The sequence below is a fragment of the Marmota monax genome, unplaced genomic scaffold (genome assembly GCF_021218885.2).
Source record: "Marmota monax isolate L192 unplaced genomic scaffold, Marmota_monax_Labrador192_F-V1.1 WCK01_AAM20220418_F8-fsc00081, whole genome shotgun sequence".
In the NCBI taxonomy this organism is placed as follows: Eukaryota; Metazoa; Chordata; class Mammalia; order Rodentia; family Sciuridae; genus Marmota; species Marmota monax.
This window is the reverse complement of record NW_026695234.1, coordinates 5,095,061-5,116,721: the sequence shown is the minus strand read 5'-3', so window position 1 is coordinate 5,116,721 and position 21,661 is coordinate 5,095,061. Positions and strand designations below refer to the sequence as shown.

The 21,661-nt window shown below is 39.4% G+C and overlaps 1 protein-coding gene across 2 annotated transcripts; it reads right to left on the bottom strand.

The window, feature by feature from the left end:
* Positions 1-44: 44 nt before the first annotated feature.
* Positions 45-20,013, bottom strand: Ift46 (intraflagellar transport 46). 2 transcript variants are annotated; one of them, XM_046438710.2, is made up of 13 exons: positions 19,855-20,013; positions 19,083-19,179; positions 15,160-15,239; positions 12,527-12,679; positions 11,680-11,816; positions 10,373-10,447; positions 10,107-10,200; positions 9,547-9,675; positions 6,422-6,543; positions 5,962-6,028; positions 1,265-1,325; positions 893-978; positions 45-445 (listed from the first exon to the last, which is right to left on the bottom strand). In XM_046438710.2, the coding sequence occupies exons 3-13, from the start codon at positions 15,202-15,204 to the stop codon at positions 347-349; spliced, it is 1,068 nt and encodes a 355-aa protein (XP_046294666.1). In that variant the 5' UTR covers positions 15,205-15,239; positions 19,083-19,179; positions 19,855-20,013; the 3' UTR covers positions 45-346. The 2 variants fall into 2 exon arrangements, with proteins under 2 accessions (XP_046294666.1, XP_046294667.1); XM_046438711.2 differs by lacking the exon at positions 12,527-12,679 and having other exon boundaries at positions 19,855-20,011.
* Positions 20,014-21,661: the final 1,648 nt, after the last annotated feature.

Here is a 21,661-nt window from a genome sequence, read left to right as displayed (position 1 = left end):
AAGAAATGAAACAGGAACCATGGCTAAAAAACAAAAAATATGAATTATATCAAAACTGACAGAGCATTTTATTTGTAAAATCATTGCCAACTACCTTTAAGAATAAAAGAAAGAATTTCATCCCTAGCCCCAAAAGAACACCTTTTAATCTTTCTTCCCAGCTTTTACTTTGGGGAAATCTCAGAAATTCAATTTTTTAACTCAAATCCCCACAGTGGTAACTCTCTTGGGAAGGCAATTTGAGACAGGAAGAGCAAATGTGTGAAGTGCTCTCTGGCAGACAGGTAGCAGCACATGCCTGGTCCTGAGCCCAGCGGCAGAGCAGGTGGCCGACAGGCCTCTCTCCTTAGTTGAAGGTTAGTGTCTCTGCTACATCTCCAGCTTGGGAGATGCAGTTGGACGGAGGAGTAAATGCTTTCTTGCCTTCAGCAAGAGCTTTAAAATGCTATGAAGAAAGGGGAGAGAGAATGTTAAGTATTTGGAATATGCTAATTGCTACATTTTCTCACAAGAACTAACCTCTTTTAAAACCCTTTAAGCTTCTAATCTTCTTCCAGTTCTGCTTACAAACAGATACCTTGTGCTATCTTTGAAAAATAGCTAGAAATTTGCCCACCTCCTTCAAAAGTGACCCCCCACCCTTTTTAAACTTCTTTCCTGCTTCTATTCATTGGGCCACTTGGTTCTCCTGAAGCACGGGTATAATCCACAGATCCACACCAAGTTCCATGGAGACTCCCATCTCTGATACTTCCCCATCCTCTGCCTTCTCTGCAGCTCTTACTCATGAAGATAATAACTCCCCCACTGCCACAGGAAACAACTGCAGCAGGCCCAGGCTGGCAGAGACCCCACACTACAGCTTGAGTCCAGTCCCCGATCCTCATCTCACCTGTGAGTTCTTGAATTCCGAGTAGAGAGAGAAGAGTAGGTGGAGGGACTGAATCCGACTCTTATAGACAGGGATGTCTAGGATGGCTGAAACAAAGAAGAACTCTCAGGAACAGAACCAAACAAACTCTGGGACTTAGGGGGCATTTCTGTTTAGGATAGCCAACCCCTTCCCACATGGGATATATTACTATGATTGTGGATTAAATACCCAACAAGTAGTCACATAGGCCTGAACACCCCTAGAAGCTGCCACTCTGCACAAGTGAAGGCTGTTAGTCAAGATGCCATCTTCCCAGAGTCAGCAAGCCCTTCTGAAGGCCTAGGATGTAGCTACCCAGAGGAGGGGCTGGGAAAGGAGAGAGAACCTTACCGCAGATCATGTCAATGTACTCAGCCAGGCTACAGTCGATCTCTGCCGTGGGCAAGCTCACCTGGAAGAGGTGTGGGACAGACCACAATAAAAAAGCTAAAGTGTAAGTGAGCCCAAAAGAGCCACTCTCTGAAGGAAAAGAGCTCCTAGCATAAAACATGAATTATAGTTCAATTTGGGTTCCCCCAAATTCCTATGTTGAGGTCCTAACCCTTAGAATGTAACAAACCCTCATTCTGCACCTCAGAATGTAACTGTTTGGAGATGCAATCTTTACTGAGTAAAAATGAGGTCTAATGCAGTAAGACTAGTGTCCTTACAAGAAGAGATCAGGACACTGACACTGACACTGGCAGAGGGAAGACTATGTGAAGCCACAAATAGTAGATGATCCAGGAGAGAGGCTCTAGAAGAAATCAGTGCTGCTGATTTGGCCTTGGACATCCAGCCTCCAGAACTGAGAGAAAATAAATTTCTGTTGTTTAAGCCACCCACTCTATGGTGCTTTGTTCAGTAGCCCTAGCAAACTAAAACAACATCTCCCCCACTCCCACCCCCAATCAGCGGGATGGAATTTACTACCAAAGAAGGGCCTGGGGGCTTCACCTCGCACATTCGAGACCCTGGGTTCGATCCTCAGCACTACATAAAAATAAGTAAGTAAAATAAAGGTATTGTGTCCAACTGCAACTAAAAAATAAATATTAAAAAAACAAGAAGGGGGCTGGGGTTGTGGCTCAGCAGAGAGTGCTGGCCTAGCACATGCGAGGCCCTGGGTTCAATCCTCAGTACCACATAAAACGAAATAAATAAAATAAAGGTATTGTGTCCAGCTAAAAAAATATTAAAAAAAAAAAAAAAGAAAACAAGAAGGGCCGAAAGATTTTGTGGGCAACATATACTGCCCACAAAAATATATTTTGGATTCAAGAAGAAACTGGTCCCAGGTTTATGACTCAAGTATTTAGTGACTTGGTATTGTAATGCTTAAAGGTCCTGGGACACCATGGGAACAGAGAAAATGGAAATATCATTTTACTCAGGCTTTGAGTTAAATAAGTTGTAAGTTTACTTAAAAAAAAAAAAAAAAAAATATATATATATATATATATATATATATATATATATATATATATATTGGGGATTGAATCCAGGGAGGCTCTACCAGCTGCACTACATCCTGAGCCCTATTTTTTTTTTTAAGATGTAGTTGGACACAATACCTGATTTTATTTATTTTTATGTGGTGCTGAGGATTGAACCCAGGGCCTCACATGTGCAAGGCAAGTGCTCTACCGCTGAGCCATAACCCCAGCCCCTGAGCCCTCTTTTTAATATTTTAGTTTGAGATAGAGTCTTGCTAAATTGCTTAGACCTCACTAAATTGCTGAAGCTGACCTCAGATTTTTGATTTTCCCACCTTAGCCTCCCAAGTCTCTGGGATTATAGGCATAAGCCTCAGTACCAAGCTTATCAATTTAAAAACCATTAGCTTCTTAAAACTTTTTTATAAAATAATTAAGAGTGTACACAGTTCTGTAATTTGCTTTTTTGATGGAGAGGGTATAGGGGATTGAACTCAGGGGCACTCCTTGACCACTGAGCCACATCCCCAGCCCTATTTTGTATTTTATTTAGAGACAGGGTCTCACTGAGTTGCTTAACACCTCGCTTTTGCTGAGGCTGGCTCTGAACTCGTGATCCTCCTGCCTCAGCCTCCTGAGCTGCTGGGATTACAGCATATGCCACCACGCTCAACTGCAATTGCTTTTTTCATTTAACAATATATCATTGCTGCCAGGCCTGGTAGTGCTTGCCTGTAAACCCAGCAATTTGGGAGACAGGACCACAAATTCAAAGGCTGCCTCAGCAATTTCAGTGAGACCCTGTTTCAAAATAAAATAAAAAGGATTAGGTGAATGGCTAAATGGTAGAAGGCTTCTGGGTTTAATCCCCACTACCACACACACACAGACACACACATACACACACACACTTATACATACATTGCTATTTATTCATATCAGAGCAAAAAACACCAAATAATATTCCATTGCATAGTATTTCGCTGAATGGAGGTACTACAATCTAGCTATTTAATTCCCTGATCAAGGGCTGGGGGTGTGGCTCAGTATAAGAACACCTGCCTAGCATGTGTGAGGTCATAAGTTCAAAATCCCCTGAGCTACAAAATATAAAACAAACAAAAACTTCTATATGAAACTCCCATATATACATGGGTTTGTTTCTGGATTAATAGGTGCCACTGACCTGTCTATTCCTATTCCAGTAACTTTCTATTTGATTTACTATAATTTTTTTATATTCATTTATTTTCATTAGTACATTATAGTTATACATAGTAGTGGGATACATTGTCATATTTATAGAAGTACATAACATAATTTGATCAATCTCATTCCCCAGTATTTTGCCTTTTCCTCCCCTGACCTACTTACTCTATTGATCTTCTTTCTATTATTAATTAGTGCCTTACATATATGATTCATTGTGTTATACAAAGACACAGCATAACTTGACGTTTCATTCCCCAAGACTTTCCCATGCCCTCACCTTCTCCGTCCCTCTTGATCCTTATCCTCTACTGTATCCATAAGATTTCCCCCACCTTTTTTTTTTTTTTAATATTTTTAGTTGTAGATGGACACAAAATCTTTATTTATTCATTTATTTTTATGTGGTGCTGAGGATCGAACTCAGTGCCTCACATGTGTGAGGCAAGTGCTTTACCACTGAGCTAACAGCTCCAGCCCTTTGTTTTTTTAATATTCTTCCCCCCCATCTTCTGCATATCAAAGAAAATATCCAATTCTTGATTTTCTAATGTACTATAATTTTATATGTTCTGGTTTCTGACAGGGCAAATTCTCCATATTTTTTTTTTCTAAAATTTTCATGATTTGTCTTAAAAACCTATTCCTGTATATAAACTTTATTATGAACTTTGCAATTTTTAAAAAATATAGTAAATCCAGGCATAATGGCACATGCCTGCAATCCCAGCTACTCAGGAGGCTGAGGAAGAAGGATCATAAATTTGAGACAAGCCTGGTCAATTTTGCAAGACCCTTGTCTCCAAATTTTATTTTATTTGTACTGAAGATTGAACCCAGGGGTGCTTTGTCACTAAGATATCCCCAGCCCTTTTTTAAATTTTCATTTTGAGACAAGGTTTCACACTAAGTTGCTGAGGCTGGCCTTAAACTTGCAATCCTCCTAATACAGACTTCTGAGTTGCTGGGATTATAGGCATGTGCCACAGTGCTGGCCTCTCTATCTCAATAAAGAGTTTTATTTTGTTTTATTGGTGTGAGGGATTTAACCCAGAGATACTTTACCACAGAGCTACATCCCCAGCACTTTTCATTTTTATTTTGGGAGAGGGTCATATTAAATTGCTTAGGGCCTCACTAAGTTGCTGACACTAGCCTTGAAACTGCAATCCTCCTGTCTCAGCCTCCCTAGTTGCTGAGATTATAAGCATGCACCAGCACACCTGGTCTTGTCTCAAAATTTTAAAAGGATTGGGAAAGTTGCTCAGTGGTATAGCACTTGCCTACCATGCAGGAGGCCCTGGGTTCAAGTCACAGTACCAAACAAACAAACAACAAAATTCTAATGGAATTAGAATTGACACTACGCTTATATAGGAAATTGGGGTGAACTGGCAGCTCTGTAAGATTGAATCCTCCATCATTCAGATCTCATTATGTCCTCTATTAAAGTTTTATTGTTTTCAAAAAGGTCTTAACAGTTTCTTCTTAAGTTGATTCTTGGGTATTTTTTTAAATACTAGGGATGTAGCTCAGTGTAAAGTACTTGCCTAGCAAACTCAAAGCCCTGGGTTCAATCTCCAGCAATTGGAGAAAAAAAATTTGGGTAATTCTAAATAGATACAGCTTCTTAGAATATCATAAACGCTCCTGTGGAGGTGGAACCTAAAATAATAATGCAGGAAGTACATATGTTCCCCAAAGTATGTGTTACATAAGAATGTTCATAATAGCACTATTTAATGACCAAAATATTTAGAGACTACCCAAATGCCTATTACAGAATGGATAAACTGTCATATACATATATGTGATAAATGGTAGAACACACTACAGTTACAAGAACAAATGAACCACCACACAAAACAATATGAATGCATCTCTTATAATGTTAAAAAAAAGAAGGCACAAAAAAGTACTTTTAAATTCAGAGAAAGTCAAAAACAAGACTCTGGTTACCTCAGAATCTGGGAGCACAGAGGCTCTGAGAATGATGACAATGTTTTGTTCACTAATGCAATGTGCTGGTTACCCAAGTTAAAGATGGATTAACACTTAGAATACATGTATACTTGTGATTGCGTATTAAACTTCAATTAAAAAGTCAATGAGCTGGGCATGGTGGCACAATCCTGCAACTCAGGAGGCTGAGGAAGAAGGATCATGAGTTCAAAGCCAGCCTCAGTAAAAGTGAGGCACTAAGCAACTCAATAAGACTCTGTCTCTAAACAAAATACAAAATAGGACTGGGCATGTGGCTCAGTGGTCAAGTGCCCCTCAGTTCAATCCCCAGTGACCCAAAAGAAAAAAATCAATGATGATAATGGTAGTACAGGAATACAGAAAACATTGGGCCCTAGAATGAATGTCACACTCTCTTACCTCATGCTATTTTATACTCACCTTGCCCAAAAGTTCTTCAAACTCTGGGGACCACTCCTGCATTAATGTGTCAATATCGGGCATGGGCCTAAAGGTACAGATTAAATATGAAAAGGAAACACAGGCAAATGACAGCAGCATGTGGATCAATATATTTTAGGGTAAAGGAGAGATCCTCAATCTGGCATATTAGGATTTCAAGAAAACCTAGATTGAGCAAACCAAATTTACCCAGGGCTTGGGGTTGGAGGAACTGGCTAAATAATGATAACAGAGAACTACCAATCTTTATGCCTGCAATCTGAGCCAGCAACTGACAACTTCTCAATTTCTAAAAAGTATAGTGAAAGTGTACTTTTTTTTTCCAGGATCTCAGGTTAATCAAATTTGTCCCTAGACTTTGAACCTCTCCTCACAAGTAATGGTTCATAGGTGGTGAAAGTTACTATGGGTTACTGTGGTGAGAAACATGCTGTCTTACCTGGTGTAGTGCACAGTCGCAGGGGGCTTAGAACGGTGTAACTCAGAGATGCTCTCAATCCATGTGTCAATGGCTTTGGGATTCTTTTCTGCATCTTCTAGGCTCTTTACTTTCATATGTTGCTAGAAAAATAAAGAGACAGCTGACTGAAAATAAATATTAAGGTAGCTTTCTTGTTTTGTATAGACTGGATTAGTCTAGGATGTAGCTCAGTGGTAGAGCACTTTCCTAGCATGTGTGAGGCTCTGGGTTCTATCCCTAGTACTACAATAAATAAATTAATTAAAATTAAGTTTTTTTTCACTAGCTCTTCATATCTGTTGCTATTGTACATGTGAGATAGCTGATGAAAAGAGAGGACTGACAGCAGCCAAGTGCAGGGTAAGGAAACTACTTGAGTTTGGATCTTTTTTTTTTTTGTACCAGGGATTCAACCCAGGGGTGCATCCTCAGCCTTTTTTTTTTTTTTTTTTAAAGAGAGAGTGAGAGTGAGAGAGAGAGAGAATTAATATTTATTTTTTTTAGTTTTCGGCGGACACAACATCTTTCTTTGAATGTGGTGTTGAGGATCGAACCTGGATCGCACGCATGCCAGGCGAGCGCACTACCGCTTGAGCCACATCCCCAGCCCGAGTTTGGATCTTAAGTGTCCTCTAAAGGGCCAAGTGGTAAAGACTTGCTCCCAGGGTGGTGCTATTGGGAGATAGTGGAAAGGTCAAGAGTTGGTGCCTAACTGTGAATTCTTTAGGTCATTGGGAGTGTGCCCCAAGGGGGATCATTGGACCTCAGTGTCTTCTTTTTTTTTTCTTTCTGGCTATCAGAAGGGTAACAGTTTTATCCGGGAGTGGTGGTGCAGGCCTATAATCTCAGCTGCTCGGGAGGCTGAGGCAGGAGGATCATAAGTTCAGCCTGGGCAACTTAGTGAGACCCTGTCTCTAAATAAAATACAAAAATAGGGCTGCGGATGTGACTTGGTGATCAAGTGCCCTGAGTTCAATCCCCGGTACTCTCTGCAAAAAAAGAAAGGGAACAGTTTTGCTCCACCAGGCACTTCTGCCATAATTTACTACTTCACCACAGATCAAAAACAATAGGGTCGATCATGGACCAAACCCTCCAAAACTATGAGCCAAACTGAATCTTTTCTTTTCATAAATTATCTATAGTGGGTTGGGGTTGTGGCTTAGTGGTAGAATGCTTGCCTAGCATGTGTGAGGCCCTGGGTTCACACATATAGTTCCTAAGCACTATATAAAAATAAACAAATCAAATATAGTTATAAAAAAATTATCTACAGTGACAGAAAGCTGACTGAAACAAAAACCCTAATTAAATTTTCTAAAGCCAAGTTGGGGTATGGCTCAGTAGTAGAGTGTTTGCCTAGCATGCATGAAGCACTGGGTTCGATCCTCAGCACCACATAAAAATAAAATAAAGATATTGTGTCCACCTGCAACTAAAAAATAAATATAAAAAAAAAATTTTTCTAGAGCCATGGGCGGGGGGGGGGGGGGGGGGGGGAGGTCATAGGGCTGACCACAGTAAATGCCATTTCACATCTACTAAGAAAGCTAGAATTAAAAAGGCAGACAATAGCAAACATTGGTGAGGATGTGGAGAAACTGAAACTCTCATTCATTGCTGGTGGGATTGTAAACTGGTGCTGCCACTCTGGAAAACTGTTTGATGGTTCCCCAAAATGTTAAATATAGCTCAGTGGGGACAGCTCAGTGACACAGCACTTGGAATGGCTGTGCAATTCCATTTCCACATATATTTTCAAGAGAAATAATAATAGATGCTCAAGCAAACACTTGTATATGAAGGCAGGCACAGTGGCGTACACCTATATTCCCAGCTACATGGGAGGTTAAGGTAGGAGGATCATAGGTTCAGCCTGGGCAACTTAGTGAGACCCCTCTCTCAAAATAAAATAAAAAGGGCTGGAGATGTAGCTCAGTGGTAGAGTGCTGCTTACCTAATATACACAAGGCCCTGGGTTCAATCCCCAGATCATAAAAAGAAAAATCAAAATCAACATCAAAAATACCTGTATGCAAATGTTCATGGCAATATTATTAATAAAAGTGGAAACAATCAGGCCAGCTGCAGTGGCACATGCCTGTAATCCTAGAGGCTGAGACAGGAGAATTATGAGTTCAAAGCCAGCTTCAGCAATGAATGGCAAGGTGCTAAGCAACTCAATGAGACCCTGTCTCTAAATAAAATATCAAATAGGGCTGGGGATGTGGCTCAGTGGTCGAGTACCCCAGAATTCAATTTAAAAAAAAATAGTGGAAACAATCATATATATAAAATGTATATGCAGACAGAGGAATATTAGCTAGGCATAAAAAGTGACAAAAGTGGGCTGGGGATGTGGCTCAAGTGGTAGCGCGCTCGCCTGGCATGCGTGCGGTCCGGGTTCGATCCTCAGCACCACATTCAAACAAAGATGTTGTGTCCGCCGAAAACTAAAAAATAAATATTAAAAAATTCTCTCTCTTTCTCACTCTCTCTCTAAAAAAAAAAAAAAAGTGACAAAAGTTGTACAACTCTGTAAATATTCTAAAAACCAATGAATTTTATAATTTAAAAGGGTGAATTTTTCGGCATGGAATTATATTTCAATAAAACTCATTTTACAAAATGGAGCTGGCTTGGTGTGGTAGAACACACTTATAATCCCAGATACTTGGGAAGCTAAGATAGGAGAACAACGAGTTTGAGGCCAGCCTGGGCAACTTAGAGTAAGCCTTGTCTCAAAATAAGGTTTTTAAAAGGGCTGGAGATGTAGCTCAAGTAGAGGCTTACCTACAAGCATTGAGACCCTGGGTTCAATTCCCAGTGCCATAAAAAAGTGGGGCAGGGGGCTGGATTGATGTCACACCCATCCCTTTTAATAGGTGGTAAAGTCAATTATACAAATGCTGGCAAGGCTTCTACTCTTGGCCCATCCTCTCCAGCTGAGCCCTGTACAAGGCCAGTTTTTTTTTTAAGTTGTTGTTGGACCTTTATTTTTTTTATTTTTATGTGCTGCTGAGGATTGAACCCAGTGCCTCACACATGCTAGGCAAGCACTCTACCACTGAGCTACAACCCCAGCCCCAAGGCCAGTTTCTTACTGTGATGTTGTGCTGCTTGGAATTCTCTGTTAACCAGAGTGAGAGGACGGTAGGATCTGACTGCTTTGTAGAAGGTTCATCCAATACCGACAAACCAAGGTTGTCAGGCTTTCCATCAGGACGTGGTACCTGGTTAAGGAAAAGGTAGGAAAGTAGAAGGAAAACAAACATGAGGACCATAGAAAGCCATACCTGCTGTTTTCAATAAGCTGAAAAGGAAGTAGTCTTGTGGTTCATTATTATTTATAGTATTAAAAAGCATGCTTGTTTATCATATCATACTGAATATTGTCTAGAAAAAAAAACATGGTCTTTGAGAACTTAAATACAAAGCTGGATTCATGAACAATTAGAATGCAAATACAGGAGAGTGTTTTTTTAATATATAATGAGATGATAAAGTATTACTTAGCAACAATAAGTACTTGGAGAACAGAACAAGGTAAAGAATGGCAATGAAATGACATATATTATGGTAGTAAAAGAATTAGCAGAATTATTAGAAGACATGAATCAGAACTAACATCTAATAAGTCATTTTTAGGACACACTGACTGTACCTTTAAGAATGCATCAATATCCCCGACAGCTGGGATAAAATCAGGAATGAAAGGTTTCAGTTTGTGGTCCAGGTCAATCAACTGAGGTGTGTACCTAAAAGATATTGCCAAGGGAAGGTGAAGGCAGGTAGAGAATGTTTCCTTGCTATTCAGGCTTTTGAAAAAAAAATCCAAGGAAACTGGTCTTGTTTCAGACTGGATAGAGAATGAAAAGGTTCAGGGACAAGGTAGCAGAGTGTGCTTCATTGGAAGGTTCTCATTCTCACCTATTGATGTACTGGAAGAGTTCCTTAATCTCAGCGGAAACTGGCAAATGCTCATAATCTGCAGGATCATAGGCCCTGGGGAAAGGAAAACACCTCATTTTAGGATGCCCAAGAAGAGCAGAGATGGCAGAACCCTGGGTCAACATGTGTGTTCCTGTGACCACAAGAAGTGACCCTGAACCTAGCTTCTGCCCCACCCACATGTGCCTTTCCTGGTGGCTTGCAAGGCAACTTTAAAATCAGTTATAATTAGCTCTTAATTGTTTTTGATGCTGAAGGACAAAACTGGAGAAAATCTAAAGCATAATTTTTTATGTTAAAATTTTTATGTTAAAAGCATATTGTTTTTCCCTTTTTATTTATTTTTTAAATTTATTTATTTATTTATTGGCAGTACTGGGGATTGAACCCAGGGCCTCACACATGCTAGACAAGCACTCTCCTCCTGAACTGTATCCCTAGTCACTTTCCCTTTTTTATATGAAAGAGATAATGAGAAAAGTTGAAGGGTAAAACAAGATTTTCTTCCTTGCTGGTGCTGGGGATTAACACAGACTCATGCATGCTAACACTAAGCTATACCTCCAACACCCTAAGATATTAATTTCTGACATATAAAATAGTTTGCACTAAAAAACAAGGGGGATTTTTATGTTTGTTTTTGTTTATGCAGTACTAGGAATTGAACCTAGGGGTGCTCTACCACTGAGCTATGTTTCCAGCCCTTTTTATATTTTTACTTTGAGACAAGGTCTTGCTGAATTGCCAAGGCTGACCTTAAACTTTCAATCCTCCTACCTCAGCCTCCTGAGTCACTGGAATTGCAGGTATGTGCCACTGTATCCAGCTCAGAAATGTTTTTAGCTGTGTTACTTTATTTATTTATTTATTTTTAGTAGTGTTACTACTAAGCAAAAGATTGGGACAAATAAAATATCCATCATTTGGGAGATGGTTAATTATGTCAAACTGAATATTGCACAGTTATTTAAAAGTATTTCTATTAATACATAAAAATATACATATTAAAAAAACAGTAGAACACATAACATTAATTGTAATTAAATAAAATGTAATGAATGTAATGAACATTGACAAAGTAGCTTAGTAAGATCTGTCTCAAAATAAAAAACAAAAAGGACTTGGGATGTAGCCTAGTGGTAAAGAGTCTCTGGATTCAATCCCTACTACCAAAAAAAAGAGAGATGCTGCAATTTCACTTCTAAATGATGTCCTCCCAGCCCAGTATCTTAAAGGAGATGCTTCCTCCTTGGCATGGGTATCCTTAGTGATAGGCCTTTCCTCACCCTTCCAAAGGGGCTCCATGCTCTTCATCATCATCATCATCATCAGAATCAGTTTCAGATGAGTCGTCATCATCATCGTCATCGTCATTTTCACTAAAGCCCCGCTGAGGTGTCAACTGTGAGGTCTTCTTTTTCTCCTGGGATAGGGCAGGTAGACAGAGAAATGTTCATACAAAGAGAAATATAATATGACTCAGAGGCCTAGTTCTAAAAGTGCTCTAACCTATACCCCCCCACCCCCAAACACCTGGCACCTAGTCCCCAGAAAGGGAAGGTGTACTTCCAGAAGGGGCATCAGAGTCTATTTCTCCTGGTTAGCTACAAACTGAGTCCCCACTTTCTACAACTGTATTAATCTACCTGAAGCTGGGGTACAAATTCTATCCAAATTATACTTATTATACTTATTACTTAGGAGATCCTGAGCGGTCTGATAAACTTTATCCAAAGAGCTTCAACCCTAAAATTTAGGGACTTTCCAAGAAGAGGATGACAACTCTAAATAATTATTGAAGGAAAAAATGGGGGAAGATGAAACAGGGAAGACAAACTAGAGGGTTTTAATACTCACAAAGATCACAAGGAAATCTAGCATTTAATTTGCAAGACTGCTCAGAGTAATCTGCTTGAAACTATCAAAAAAAGAAATTTCATAATCAACCCTGAGCCTGAATTCTGACCAGCAATTTCAGAGACTATGCGTTTTCTACTTTTGCTCAGTGATATTTCTCTTCATGGGGTATTTGACCTAGCCATATTTCCCTTCCCTTCCCCCATAAGTTAAGTACAATGACTATATATTCCATCTCAGGACAAGGGATCTTTTGCTCTTGGCAATATAACCTACCTTTCTGAGCTTCTGGCTGTCTATGTACCAACCCACCCTCTCAAGTCCATGAGAAGGGGTCTGGTGGCGCTTGGGACTTGCAGGGGCAGTTGGGATGGGGTCCATGTCTTTGCCTCTGTGGCCTGGAGCCTGTGGCATTCCCTCCCTTAGGACCTGAAGGATGACCAATTGGCCCCCTTTAAAAGTATGTTTTGAAAGCTTGGTTTCCATATGCTATATGGCTTATACTGATTCCAGTTTTTAAAAATATTTCATTTATGGTAAAGCAGCTGTTGGCACATAAAACTTTGGCACATTCCAAGACACCAAAAACTGTTTTCAGTCACATATTCCTCTACAAATAACAGATTTATTATACATAGATAAAAATATACTCTAACTTATCTGTAATATTTATGACAGATAATAATACACAGTTGTTGCAGAATTCAGTCAATGACTATTGGTATATAATTGATAAGAATCTTCTAGAATAACATTTGCCAAAATTATCCTTGGTCAGAGGAAGCAGGTTTGGCAAAAGGAATTTTTAAGAGTATTAATTGTTGATTTAAAGATCATTCAAGCCAGGCATGATGGTGCATGCCTGTAATCCTAGTGAGTTGGCAGGCTAAGGCAAGAGGCATACAAGTTTGAGATTAGCCTGATCAATTTAATGAGACCTGTCTCAAAATAAAAAATAAAAAGGACTGAGAATGTAGCTCAATGATAAAGAGCCCCTGGGTTCAATCTGTAGTACCTGCCTCTCCCCAAAAAAAGATTACTCAAAAGTAGATGGTTTTTTGCTGATGCTGGGTACATACTAAACTGGAAAGATAAATGAGGCTTAAATACTGACTAAGGCATGTAGACTAAAACAATTGAGGGCGGATATACCAAATTTGAAGGTCAATTAAAGAAAACTTTTCTATTTTCTTTTGTCTGCTTCTTGAAAGTTGTGCTTTATAAAATCCTTAAGATAATAGGGGAGGATTTTTTATGATCAAATGCCTAAGAGATTATCATGTATATAAGATGCTAAAACAGTGTACCTAGTCATGGAGAAAGACTACCTTAAAATGTTACTTTTTAGTCTTTTTATAAAGTCAGCCTATATATTTACAGCTTCCTGTATTACCTCAAATATTCTTCACCTGAATTTCTATAGTTCCTTTTCTTTTTTTAAAACTTTTTAATTGATTTGAATCAAATGTATGATATGTCAAGATCATTATAAATACTAATAAAAAAAAGTATCATGAAAAAAAAAAATCAGTTACCAAACTGGTATTTTAAAAAATGATGAGAATAGAAATATGATATATATGTATATGTATATATACTTCCAGTCTCTCTGCACACAAATAACAGACATACATATACCATATACATATTTACTTGTCATAAAACTTTAAAATAGATTTTTGTGAACATACTGAAAAAAATTTTTTTAATTGATTTTTTAAAAATAAATGACAGCTTTTTTTTATTTTTTAATTGACTTTTGATAGTTCCTTTTCTTAAAGGACAATTAAAATATGACCATTGGCCAGGTGTTAAGGTACACATCAGTAATCCCAGTGGCTTGGGAGGCTGAAGCAGAAAGATCTAAGTTCAAAGCCAGCCTCAGCAACTTGGCAAGGCCCTAAGCAACTCAGTGAGACCCTGTCTCAAAATAAAAAATAAGAAAAGGGCTGAGGATATGACTCAGTGTTAAGAGTTCATGGGTTCAATCCCTGATTAAAAAAAAAAAAAAAGGTTGTTACACGTGCAACTTCTCCCTGGATAGAGATAGAGGTATCTTTCCAACTTTCTTTCAGAAACAGGGTGATTTCCTAGGTTGATAGGAAAATAGGGTCATCTGTTTCTTAAGACCTCAAAATTAAAATCTCTTTCACAAAATATTTGCAATATCACAAGTGTTGATGATGAAAAAATTCATAGACCAATAATTCTTAATTTAACATGAGAATTACATGAACTACTTATTAAATATAAATTCTCTTTGGCTTTTGAGATTCTGAATAGGGACTGGGAATCTATATTTTTAAAAGTAAGTATACCAGTTGATTCTTATTATAAGTAAAGTTTGTGAAGCACTGGCAGACTTTATAGCAAATTTTCACCAAAAAGTCATCTGTAATGATAGGCTTAGGTCAGGGATGTAGTTCAGTGTTGGAGCACTTGCCTACCACATACAAGGCCCTGGGTTCCATTCCCAGGACCTCAAAAAGAAAAAGAAAAGCCAGGCATGGTGGCGCATGCCTGTAATCCCAGTGGCTTGGGAGGCTGAGGCAGGAGGATTAAGAGTTCAAAGCCAGCCTCAGCAATTTAGCAAGGCCCTAAGCAACTCAGTGAGACCCTGTCTCTAAATAAAATATATAAAAGGGCTGGGGATGTGGCTCAGTGGTTAAGTGCCCCTGGGTTCAATCCCCAGTACCCCCACCCCCACCCCCCAAAAAAGAAGCATTTATTTTTGCTGAAGTCAAAATCTCAAGGCTCTTTGCTCCTGAATTTCCTCCATGAGTACAAATGTACCCAACCACTGGCATTGAGCATTCAGGAAATGTTCACTATTGAGCTGATATCATTTCAAATAACCTATTAAAAACTTAAAGCAGAAATTCTACAAGAAGCTGTGGGTTATACTGCACCTTGTTATTTTCCTCTTCGTACTCATCACTGCTATTATCAGCCATAGTCTTGTTAGGAAGACAGCCAGAATGAGGAAGTCCTTAGAAGAAAAATTTCCGTTTTAGGTTACTATTTAAATGATTTTTAAAAACAAATAGTTTTAGTTTATAATATTTTATGCTTTAACTATTCTATGGACAGGATTTTTAAGAATGGCTGTATCAATTCAATTCAAATTATATTTACTAAACATTACTGTGCTTAAAGGATTGGGTTAGATGTTATACTAGATGATTATCTTCCACTCTACAATATAATTTTATTAAATTAGTATAATAGGGCTGGGGCTGGGGCTGGAGCTCAGTGGTAGAGCTCCTGTCTTGCACATGTGAGGCACTGGGTTCAATCCTCAGCACCACATAAAAAATAAATAAAGGTTAAAAATAAATAAGTAAATTAGTATAATATGGTCACTATCATATTATAGCATATTATTATTATTAGTTTTTTCATTGGCAAAATGAGGTAAGTGATTTGTAAAGTGAGAAGAGTGATGGATTAATTCAGAAGACTGGATATGATAGAAAACTCTCTCACTTGGACAAAATGCCTTAATCTCTCTCAATCTCAGTACTCCCATCTCTAAGTACGGTCAGTAATATTTCTTACCCAGGACTATTGTAAGGATCAAGTGATAAAACTTACACAGAAGGAAGTAAACTAGAGCCTGGCAAATAACAGATAGTTATAAATTTGAATCTGAATCAGTATCTGTAACAGTAATAAAAATATTCTGAACAATTAAAGTATAATCAGATATAAGGTATAAACTGGCATGAAAACTTGTTAGATGACTCTAAATCAAGTAAATGCAAATTAAACACCATTTTTTGGCTTACTAAATTAGCCAACTGAAAAGAAGTTATAATTTCCACAGCTGGCAAGAGTACAAAGATGCTCAAGTCAAAAACCTGGTGACTAGATACATATTCAATATAACTGAAAATAGAGACTCAAACAGACACTTGTACACCTCTGTACATAGCAGCAGTATTCTCAACAGCATAAAGGTAAAAACAACCCTAGTATCCATTAAGAGATGAACAGATAAACAAAGTGTAGCATATCCATACAACGGAATATGATTCAGCTATAAAAAGGAATGAAGTTCTGAGACACACTATAGCATGAATGAACCTTGAAAGATTTTACTACGTGAAATAAGTCAGCCACAGGCCTGGTTTGGTGGCCCACACTCTACTTCCAGCTACTTGGGAATGTAAAGCAGGAAGATTGTAAGCTTGAGGTCAGACTGGGCAACGTGGTGACACCTGCCTCAAAACAAAACAAAAGGGCTGGGGATGGGGTTCAATCCCCAGTACTGAAAAAAAGAAAACGAAAAGAAAGAAAGAAGTCATAAAAGGACAAATACAATATGATTGTACTTATGAAGTATGCAGAATAGGCAAATTGTAGAAACAAAGTGAATAGTGGACCAGGGACTCAGAAGAAAGACATCAGGAGTTACTGTTCAATAGGTTGGCATGATGAAAAAGTTCTGGAAAAATAGGCAGTAGTGACAGTTACCCAACATTGTGAAAGTACTTAATGCCATTAACTTTATACTTAAAATGATTAAAGGGGGGCTGGGGATGTGGCTCAAGCGGTAGCACGCTCGCCTGGCAGGCATGCGGCCCGGGTTCGATCCACAGCACCACAAAGACGTTGTGTCCGCCAAAAACTAAAAAATAAAAAAAATATTAAAAAAAAAAAAAAGATCAAAGGGGCTGGGTGCAGTGGCGCTCGCCTATAAACCCAGTGGCTTGGGAGGCTGAGGCAGGAGGATCACCAATTCAAAGCCAGCCTCAGCAAGAGCGAGGCACTAAGCAACTCAGTGAGACCCTTTCTCTAAATAAAATACAAAATAGGGCTGGGGATGTGGCTCATTGGTTGAGTGCCCCTGACTTTAATCCCTGGTACTAAAAAATAAATAAATTTTAAAAACAGTAACATAAGACATGGTAGCGCATGCCTGTAATCCCAGGGGCGTGAGAGGCTGCGGCAGGAGGATCAAAGCTAGCCTCAGCAGCAAGACCCTAAGTAACTTGAGACTCTGTCTCTAAATAAAATGTAAAATTACTGTGGATGTGGCTCTATGTTAAGTGCCCACAAGTTCAATACCCGGTACCAAAAAACCAAAAAAAAACTCCAAAACAAACAAACAAAACAGCAACATAGCTGCTAAAGGGTGCTTGTTTTGTTTTGGCCTGGGATTGTGGCTCAGTCATAGAGGCACCATATGTGAGGCACTGGGTTTGGTCCTCAGCACCACATAAAAATAAATAAATAAAATAAAGGCATTGTAGCATCTACAACTAAGAAAATTTTATCAAAAAAAAAAAGTTTGGGCTGGGGTTGTGACTGGATTCGATCCTCAGCACCACATAAAAATAAAATAAAGGTATTGGTTTCACCTATAACTAAAAAATGTTTTTTAAAAAAAGTTTACTTGTTTTGCCTCCTGCCTACCTCTCTAATCTAACCATATACCACTTTCCTCTCCCATATGATGGACTCTTCTCCTTTTATCTTTCCTGACTACCCTATCAAAAACACATTCCCTTGACAGGTGTAGTTGTATACCTCTGGAGTCCCAGCAACTCAGGAGGCTGAGGCAGGAGGACTGCAAGTTCCAGGTTAGCTTCAGCAACTTAGTGAGATGCTGTCTCAAATTTTTAAAAAAGGGGGCTGGGGTGTAGCTCAGTGGTAGTGCACTTGCCTAGCATATGTGGGGCACTAGGTTCAATCCTCAGCACATTTGGAAAAAAAAAAAAAAATATATATATATATATATATATAAAGGTAGTGTGTCCACTACAACTTAAAAAAAAAATTAAGGGCTGGAATGGGCTGGAGATATAGCTCAGTTGATACAGTGTTTGTTTCCCATGCACAAGGACCTGGGTTCAATCCCCAGCACCACAAAAACAAACAAATAAGCAAACACAAAAAGGCTGGGGATGTGGCTCAGTGGTTAAGCATCCCTGGGTTCAATCCCTGGTACCAAAAAAAATCTCCTTCCTCACCATTATTTTCCTTAACAGCAATTTTTCTCCATCAATGCACTTATCACATTTGTAGCCATGTTTATTAATTAATTCATTTGTCATCTTTCTCCCATGAGTACAAGCAGAAGGATGGCGGGACAATGTGTCTTTTGTTTAACACTGTATATCCAGTGCCAGGCATAAGGTTGGCATGACATAGAGTAGGCATTCAAAAATGTTTATTAATCCCACTATTATGTAAAATTATAATGCACACACACAAAAAAAACTTTGTTGAGCCAGATCCAGATGTGGTGGTATGCACCTGTATTTGGGTGGCTGAGGCAGGAGGATCCATTTAAGCCCAGGAGTTCAACACCAGCCTGAAAAACATAGTGAGACTCCCATCTTTAAAAAAAAGAAAAATGTTTGTTGAACAAATGAATGGTGTCAAATCATCTAAAACTATTCTGTTGATATTTTGGCTAGGGTTGCTGATTAAGGGCAGAAGCAGTGTAAAAAACAGTTTTGATAAGTTAAAACAACAGCTACAACAGGGACTAGAGATCAGTAGTAGACTGCTTGTCTAGAATGCAGGAGGCCTGAGTTTGATGTCTAGCATCACAAATAGCAAATGCTTTACAGATCAGACCATAAGCTGAGTAGTAACATGAAGTAAAAGTGATAGGGTTGGGTTAAGGAAGATCCTGCAATTAACAAGCTGTGATTTCTCCCTCCTTAACTAGTTAGAAAACAGAAACAACGGCAAATGAAGTATCTGACTCTGAAAGTCAAAATTTGCTATTATAAATCAGGAACTTGAGACAAACATGAAATCCATCCTGCTATTTGTTTTAACAACCATTTCTCTTCTTTCCTCTTCATTCTTCTCTTACCTTGCTGCCCTGGGGTTGGAGTACAAATACTTGCAACCTCTTCGGGGTCGTTAACCTCTATACGTTCATCATATGCCTGATTCTCAACAATCTTGGTCTAAGCAAAAGGAGATATGATTACATATCATGGATTGTACATTAAACACTCTGCCAGGAAATGCCTTCCAAACCATCATGGTTTCCTCCTCCTCACCCAAGACACCAGTTCTACATAAAACCTTCAACCCCATCCAAACTTTCCTTAAGACTGCTTGGCCCCGGTTCAAACAATTCAGCCATTCTGCTGTAGCTCTTGTGTAGGAACTGCCAGCAGGCTGGCTGAGGACCCAGGGAATCTTGGAGGGAAATGACTTCTCTAGCAGCTCCCGCAAAGCTGTTAGATGTACATGCAAAGGCAGACAGCGGCTTTCTTCCCAGGTTCGGTCATTTTTCCAAAAGCTGTTGGGTTTTCTGAGGGGAGGTTATAGAGGTTCTAGAAACAATTCTGTTTGGTGGTCACCTCTGGGACCGGGCTGGGGGTGGGGGCGGAGTCCCGAAGAGAGGGTCAACTGCAGTCTCTCTATGGGTCCCACTGAGTAATCCAAAAGCGTCACCTCCATCTTCACTCGTTTGGCAGATAAAATTCCACTTAAGTTTCGTGGGGAGTAAAAGAAACAGGACAGTTGGTAGTGGGGTGGGGAAAGGGAAGAAGAGTTGTCATAGAGATGGCAAGAGGCGTCCTGTTGGGAGGGAGGAAGGTCGTTCCCTTTCCGATGGGGTGAGTACGAATTACCTGGAGCCCTTCTGAATCCGTCTCCTCTATATGGAAAGAACCCCAGCCTAGGACTGGGGTCTCACTCCAATCTCACAACAGGGCACTTCAAGGATTCTACTAGGAGCAACCGGCCTGTTCTCAGTCGCTAGGTAAAATGGAAAAAAAAAAAAAAAAAAGAAAGAAAGAAAAAACCGCGAGACTTGGTCCTACTATCGTGAGATCTCTCCCATTCACCCGCACTTACGCCTCTTCCAGCGTAGGATCTCTATTCGCCGGAAGGAGATCAAAGAGCCCAAATGGGCTCTGGGCGTTTTGGGCGGCCAACTCTCCTGTTTGTCTATGGTTTCAGCAAATGCTTCTGTTGCGGCACCTAGCGGCCATATGTTGCAGAGCTGGTTTATTAATTTCAGCCCTCCAATTGGAAATCATGTTTTTCCCTGTTTAAGAGCAAGGATCCTGAGGCATGCGTTTTATCCTAGATCTGTCTAATCAGAATTTAGACATACTTTCCAGTTATTCCAAACACTTTTTTTTCCCCCGGTGCTAGAGATCAAACCCAGTACCTCACCCGTGCTAAGCAAGTGCTCTACCATTGAGCTACACATTCCCAGCCCCTCCACTTTTAAGGTTCTTTTTTTTTAATATTTATTTTTTAGTTATATGTGGATACAATATCTTAATTTTATTTTTATGTGGTGCTGAGGATCGAACCCAGTGCCTCACACATACAAGGCAAGCGCTCTTCCTCTGAGCCACAATCCCAACCCCTTAAGGTATTTTTATGGCTTTTATGTTATTTTATACTCCTTGGTTCCACGGTGTCCCATTACAGAGGCATACTTACACTAACAAATTATTCCTCCTTTATCTGAGATTCAAACTTAACCGTATCCTGGTGTTGTTTGTTTATTTGTTTGTTTTGTTTTTGGTACCGGGGATTGAACTCAGGGATGCTTAACCACTGAGCCACATCCCAGCCCTTTTTTTGTTTTGTTTTGTTTTGTTTTGTTTTTGGAGGTACCAGGGATTGAACTCAGGAGCACTTGAACCCTGAGCCACATCCCCAGTCCTATTTTATATTTTATTTAGAGACAGGGTCTCACTGAGTTGCTTAGCACCTTGCTTTTGCTGAGACTAGTTTTGAACTCGCGATCCTCTTGCCTCAGCCTCCAGAGCCGCTGGGATTACGTTGTGCACCACCGCGCTGGGCCCGGCCACATATTTTTATTTACTAAAAATTCATATGAGTTTAAGGCAGGATCTGAGTGTGTTTGTTAATTTTTAATTTTTTTTACTTTATTGTTGCATAATAAGTAACTTTAAAAGTGCTTATTGGACAGAGTGAAGTGGCACACATCTACAATCTCAACTACTATGGAGGCTGAAGCAGAAAGATCCCAATTTCAAGGGCAGCCACAACAATTTAGCTAGACCCAGTCTCAAAATAAAAAGGGCTGGGCCAGGCTTGGTGGCACATACCTGTAATCCCAGTGGACTGAAGCAGAAGGATGGCACCTTCAATGCCATCCTCAGCAATTTAGTGAGGCCCTAAGCAACTCAGTAAGATCCTGTCTCTAAAATAAAAAAAAATTTTGAAAGGGCTGGGGATGTGGCTCAGTGGTTATGTGCCCCAAGTTCAATCCCTGGTACAATAAACAAATTTAATTTAATTTAAAAAAGTAATAAGACTAGGGATATAACTCAGTGGTAAAACACCCCTGGGTTCAACCCCTGTACTCAAAAGAACAGTACAGGCGGGTGGAGAGTGTAGTTCAGTGGTGGGTTCAATCCCTAATAACTAAGAAAGGGAAGAGAGAGTCTTAAT